This window comes from Nicotiana attenuata, unplaced genomic scaffold, assembly GCF_001879085.1.
Source record: "Nicotiana attenuata strain UT unplaced genomic scaffold, NIATTr2, whole genome shotgun sequence".
Taxonomy (NCBI): domain Eukaryota; kingdom Viridiplantae; phylum Streptophyta; class Magnoliopsida; order Solanales; family Solanaceae; genus Nicotiana; species Nicotiana attenuata.
In genome coordinates this window covers 43,628-49,324 of record NW_017673771.1, presented here as the reverse complement: position 1 = coordinate 49,324, position 5,697 = coordinate 43,628, and the positions used below count along the sequence as shown (strand labels likewise).

Here is a 5,697-nt window from a genome sequence, read left to right as displayed (position 1 = left end):
GAAAACACAAAAAATAGTTTTATGTTTTATAGTTTAGTTCAATTAATTAAAATTCGTTTTATATTTTTATATTATAATTGTACATAATTTTAGAAGGAGGAATTAGTTTTAGGTTGGTTTATCCCGTCTTTATAAATCTTGTAGTCCATTTTTTTTTAGTCTTTGGCCCAGTTCACTAGCCCATAATCGCTAAGCTCATATGCCTAACCTAATCTCTATCCCTATACAATAGTACCTACACCTAAAATATAAACAGACACCACAAACGCCTAAGATACAGTAGCGCCGAAACAGTGAAAAACGACCCCTCCACCATATGAATTCCATCATCTTCTTCATGGAGAAGACCTAGACCCCTTTAGAATCAGCCGCATTTGGAGCAGAAACAAAACGACCCCCTGAACTTCTTCTTCTTCATTCGACGAACAGAAGCAGCAACCATTACATCCAGTTCCTACAGCAGTAACCAAACGCACACGAATCAGCTGACCTTTCTTCATCATCTTCTTCAACCTACAACACCTTTCTCCGTCGTGACTCTCACCCAACTCCACCGGCGAACGCCACTCCCGCCATCAGAACTCGCCGGAAAACCAGTAAACACCATCAGATCGAGCACACACACAGTCACGCACATGAACAGAGTGAGGGAACGAGCGTAAGTCAGGTTTGAGATTTCAGAAAGTCGAAAACAGTACAAAAAAATGCTTCGTCTTCCTCGTCCTTGATTTGATTCTTAGTGTCCGAAACATGGATGTTTAACTGAAGTCTGGAGTCGTTTGTGAGTTTGAGTCGTGTGGAGGTTGTCGTACGTTGATTCCAGTCTATGGTTATCGCTGTCCATTTTTTCCGTCGAGTTCGAGCTGCTGAAACTCGACGTTGCTGTAAACGTGAGTATTCCTGTTACATTTTCGTTGGGTCAGTTCTGTTTTCTCGCTTTTAACTTCTTGCCTTTGTAAATTTGAGTAGTAGTAATATATTTGTTATCTTTTTAATATTATATTGTCATGTCTTGTTTGTTTATGACTGATTGTTAGTTGTTTTGCCATTTATTGTTAGATTATTAGATTATTAGATTAAGGGGCTGCTCGAATTCTTGTTGCTAAGTCAATTTGTTGTATACATGTGATGACCAATTACGAAATGTTGAATGTAGGATGCTTTGTTGAATTGAGTGACAGAAGCTGGTGGATAAGAAATTCTTTCATGCGACCCGATTATAACAACTTCAGATAATAAAACCCTTTGAAACAATTGGAGGCGTGCCGTGCCAAATAAATCTCAAAATGCACGGCCCTCATGTCATTGATCTTGAATATCTAAGTCCTTAGAAATCGAGGCGTGCCATTTAGTCGAATTTTCCATGGCCCTCGCAAAGTTGAAAAAATGCGTAGTCGCTTCAGGCGCGTAATTTAAAATTACCTTCCTAAACTCGGGTGTGCATTTCATGTGACCCAAATCCAAATCTCAACAACGTTAAATAAAATGTGTCTCGGACTGCGGGTGCATTTCATGTGGCGCGGTCCAAAGACGTGTTTTAGATGACGTTAATATCTTCCTTAAAATAATTAAAAGCGGTTTTAGAGTTAAAAAGGTACCATAGGTTAAAACATGTATTAAAATCAGATAATAGGCCAATTATATTAGTTTAAGCGACCGTGCTAGAACCACGGAATCCGGGGGTGCATAACACTTCCCTCAGGTTAACAGAATTCCTTATTCAGAATTTCTGGTTCGCAGACTTTAAAAGGAAAGTCGAACTTCCTCGATTTGGGATTTAAAATAAACCGGTGACTTGGGACACCGATAAAATATTCCAAGTGGCGACTCTGAATAAAACAAAATGATCTCATTTCGAATAATGTCAGTTAAAGTGAAAAAACTCCCTTATACTATTTCGGGTGTGTAAAAAAGGAAGTGTGACACCGTATATTTGGGAAGATTATGATGAGTTAGGATCAACAATATCCATGTTAATTGGGAGTTACGGACTTCACAACCACCTAGTGGGATCCCACAAGTGGGGTCTGGGGAGGGTAATGTGTACCCACACCTTACCCCTACCCGGGAGGGCAAAAAGACTGTTTCCGAAAGACCCTCGGCTCGAGTAAAATAAGGAGAAACTTACTATTATATTTTTCAAACTAATACAGGTTAGAGTGGTTACTACAAGGAGTTTGCTCTACTTCAATAGCAACATTTGGTGTCCATCAAGAACAAGAAGGTTTATCCCCAAGCGATAAGCTCTCAAATCATCAAAGTCTCCTATCCTAAACCAAAATCATCCTATATATAGTCATCACCCAAGAAATACCACAGATGCTGAAAAATAGATCCCAGCATTGTCTAGATACTCTGCAAAGAAGGGCGAGATGATTCACTGGTTCCTGCTTTCTTCACAAAGGTAACACCTATTGCACACTCCACAAACTGTAGCCTCTTTTCTGCAAATTGTCCCGAGTCAAACAGGCATTATTGATGTCAAACACCCCAAACCCAAATAATTTGAACTGGGGGCAAGAGTTTATTAGCTAGTATTCCCCATTCCGGGTTTTTTCATTATTATATATAGCTCATTTCAGTAAATTAGAATCCAGCAGATTAGTGAGTCTGACTACAACCTGAAAGAACAAAATTCAATAGAAAACAGGAAAACAGAAAGACATGATATGAACCATAAAGATGAAAATCACACCTCATTTGAGCGTTGTGTCTCTAACGTCTCACGGAAGTCATATATGACTCATATAGATTAGGTACCTCCTCCTTGTAAGGAAGCACAAATATTGAACGAAACATACGTTCAGATAGACGCAAAGCTCTCAAAAAAGATACTTTCTGATTCAGCTTCTTCTCCTCTAAAACTTTCAGTACATCATTTCTAGGAATCACTCTCTTGTCCAAGCTAAGCATTAGAACCGCAGGATTACAAACCAAGTGTTCCGGTTTGTATCCGAGTTCCCCCGTGAAAAAGTCCAATGCTCGCTGAATTTTAGCTTCCGACGTAACCAAACAGAGAGGTTGCTTTCTGAACACAGTCATTATATCCAGATCACACCATCCAGAACTCCGGAAAATTCCCATTTTCTTTTTCACTGTTGAGTTACTAACTGAAACAAGTGCAATAACTCCATAGAAAAACATTCCAGATTTGGGAGAAATCTGTAGATCCTTTTCAACTCTGTGCAATTTCTCTTCCAGCCACCCAGTTTTTTGCAAAACTACCCGTGGTTTCTGAACTAAAAGCTTCTCGATTTTGGGATTTGAAAAACCAAACCTTTGCAACAACAATATTTTGGGATTGATTTGTTTTGGACCATTTGGAGCAAGTAACCAAGGTGATTTCTTTATAGCTTTAACCAAACATTCTTCACTACTAAATAGTTTCCTAAGATACTCCAAACTAGGCCTGAAATGAGAATCTACTCCTCGAAATAGAGCTCGTGCGTCCGATCTGAAGAGATTTACTAGGTCGGATCCAGACAACCCAGATTCTAGTAGACACTGAAATTTGGGTTTAAGAGTCCTGTTTACATCAGAAAAAAGCAGCTGTGGGGTAATAGAAACTAACTTCTTGATCTCTGTCCGTTCTAAACCAATCTCTTGAAAGAATTTGATTACCAAATCAGGACTCTTAGGGGGTTTCATGCTGTTTAACTTGGCAGTTGCAGAATTCGCTTCATCTCTAGAGAATCCCAGTAATTTGATGAGGTAGTCTGACAAGAAAGGGTTCTGAAAAGGAGCAGACGCAAAGGGTGTTGAGCACCAAATTTGATTCTATCCATAAAATGATTTTAACTAAGACACTTAAGCAAGAATAGTTTCATCAGATTACAACATTGCATTGACAAATGATAATAATAAAAATAAACATGCAGATTTAGACCATGAAACAAGACGTTATGCATTCCAACTTCATGTTTACTTGTAGAGCACAAACTTGTAACTCCTTGAACCATATTACAGGGGAGTCTCAAACTTCACTACCAGAAAGGTCTCATGAGCTACAAATAATATGTGATTTGTCAAAAGGGAAAGCAGCAAACGGAGATGACTAAACATCATATTGGTACGCTAAGTACCCTAATCAAGATAGGTTAGAAAAGGTCTTCTTTCAAACTAAACTTGGTAAAATGGCTACTAGCTAGGAAAATAACAATATATTTGATGCCCCTCATATGTTCTCCATTTTGAAAGGATTACTGTAACAAGTAGCTTTGGGACCTAGTGCTTCTATATCTACATGATTCTGCAGATTCTTTTTAAGTGATTGGTAAGTTAATTTGCTCAAATTTATTCTTATAACTACTTGTTTGGTAAATCGCCTCATTTGTCTTAGCACCAAAAAACATTCTATACTACATCCTCTCAGTTTCTTAACCAGTCAAAGAAACTAGCGAACAAAAATGTGGTGAACTGCACAAAGCGAAGGAAAAATTTTATTCACTCTTTTCTTGGATTATTCATACAAATAGGTGCATTATCCTTGAAAGGCAGGGGAATTCCTGTATAAACTATGATTCTGCAACACATAGGGCTTCTTTTTCTTGTTCAACTCCTTCTCACTCTATATTTTCAGCACTCTTTTGGCGAAAAAAGTATACTAAGTTTGATTCTTTTGGTATCATAAGATAAAAGCATTTGAGCACATTTCTCTCTAGCTATAACCACATTTTTCATCACCACAAAACACTTGTCTAAAAAAAATTACTAGTATTTTAATATAAAATATAAGTAAGAAAATCTAGGCGCCTAAGATAACACTTTGATATGTAAAATCATAGCAGCAAAAGAGACAAAAAAAATATCCAGATACATAAATTTATCGAAATGGGTATTGCTTAAACAATATTTTCTGCAAAAAAAAAACTGGAAATTTTCGAAGATTTCAAGAGGGGTTACCTTGGTGGTGGTAGAAATTGCTTCATCTGTAGAATATCTCACTGAAGTGAAGAGGTAGGCGTTCTTGCCAATATGTCGAAATTTAGATATTCGAACTAGCATGGTTTGAGAAGGTTCAAACTTTCCTTTTTTTTCTTTTTCTTTCAAAAGTACAGTATAATAAAGCTTTTCTCTTCTAAAATTGAAAAGGGTTAGAAATAGCAAAATGTTAGAGCTCCAATGTTTATGACACAAAATTTTGAAACTGTTGATATGATTTTGTATCTTATGTATGGATTTATGTGTTATTTTATGTAAAATTTGAAGAAAAAAAGTGCGTGCATTACCAATACTTAAGTGTTTTGATTTTATGAATTGTGTTTTAGTTAAAGTTCAATTTGAGCACTATAATTAACTAAATTAAAAATAAATAAAAAAACTGAAGTTGGACGCCAAAAAACAGACAATCAATTTCCATCTTACCTCATGGTGAGAGAAAGTTCGGTTAATTACTTAAACCTCATAGTAATAGGAGTAATAAATAAAACATGTAATTTTTTCAACCCTATTCAAAATATAGTTGAAATTTATGAAATATTTAAATAACACGTGCGCACCTTGTTTGGATGGTTGTTACACATCATTTTTGTTGGGGTTTTAAGCATTAATGAGGCTTAAAATAGGGTGAATGGTAAATGGAGGGAAATGAAATTTTTGAGTGGAATTTTAAGGTCCCCTTGATGAAGGAACATTGTCCTATATTGGAAGAGGAAGAGGTTTTTATGGGTATATAAGCAATTGCTCTTCTTCTAGCTC

General features: G+C 36.6%; 1 protein-coding gene across 1 annotated transcript; it reads right to left on the bottom strand.

Annotated features, from left to right (window-relative positions):
• Positions 1-2,695: 2,695 nt before the first annotated feature.
• LOC109217235 lies at positions 2,696-5,123 on the bottom strand. The gene is made up of 2 exons (XM_019381466.1): positions 4,903-5,123; positions 2,696-3,732 (listed from the first exon to the last, which is right to left on the bottom strand). Exons 1-2 carry the CDS (start codon positions 5,002-5,004, stop codon positions 2,716-2,718), a joined length of 1,119 nt encoding a protein of 372 aa, XP_019237011.1. The 5' UTR covers positions 5,005-5,123; the 3' UTR covers positions 2,696-2,715.
• Positions 5,124-5,697: the final 574 nt, after the last annotated feature.

Excerpts from the sequence above, each read along its gene's own strand:
- LOC109217235 (XM_019381466.1), bottom strand. The coding sequence starts at position 5,004 with ATGCTAGTTCGAATATCTAAATTTCGACATATTGGCAAGAACGCCTAC. Across the intron at positions 3,733-4,902 it reads CAATTTCTACCACCACCAAG|AACCCTTTCTTGTCAGACTA; the intron begins GTAACCCCTCTT and ends GCTCCTTTTCAG.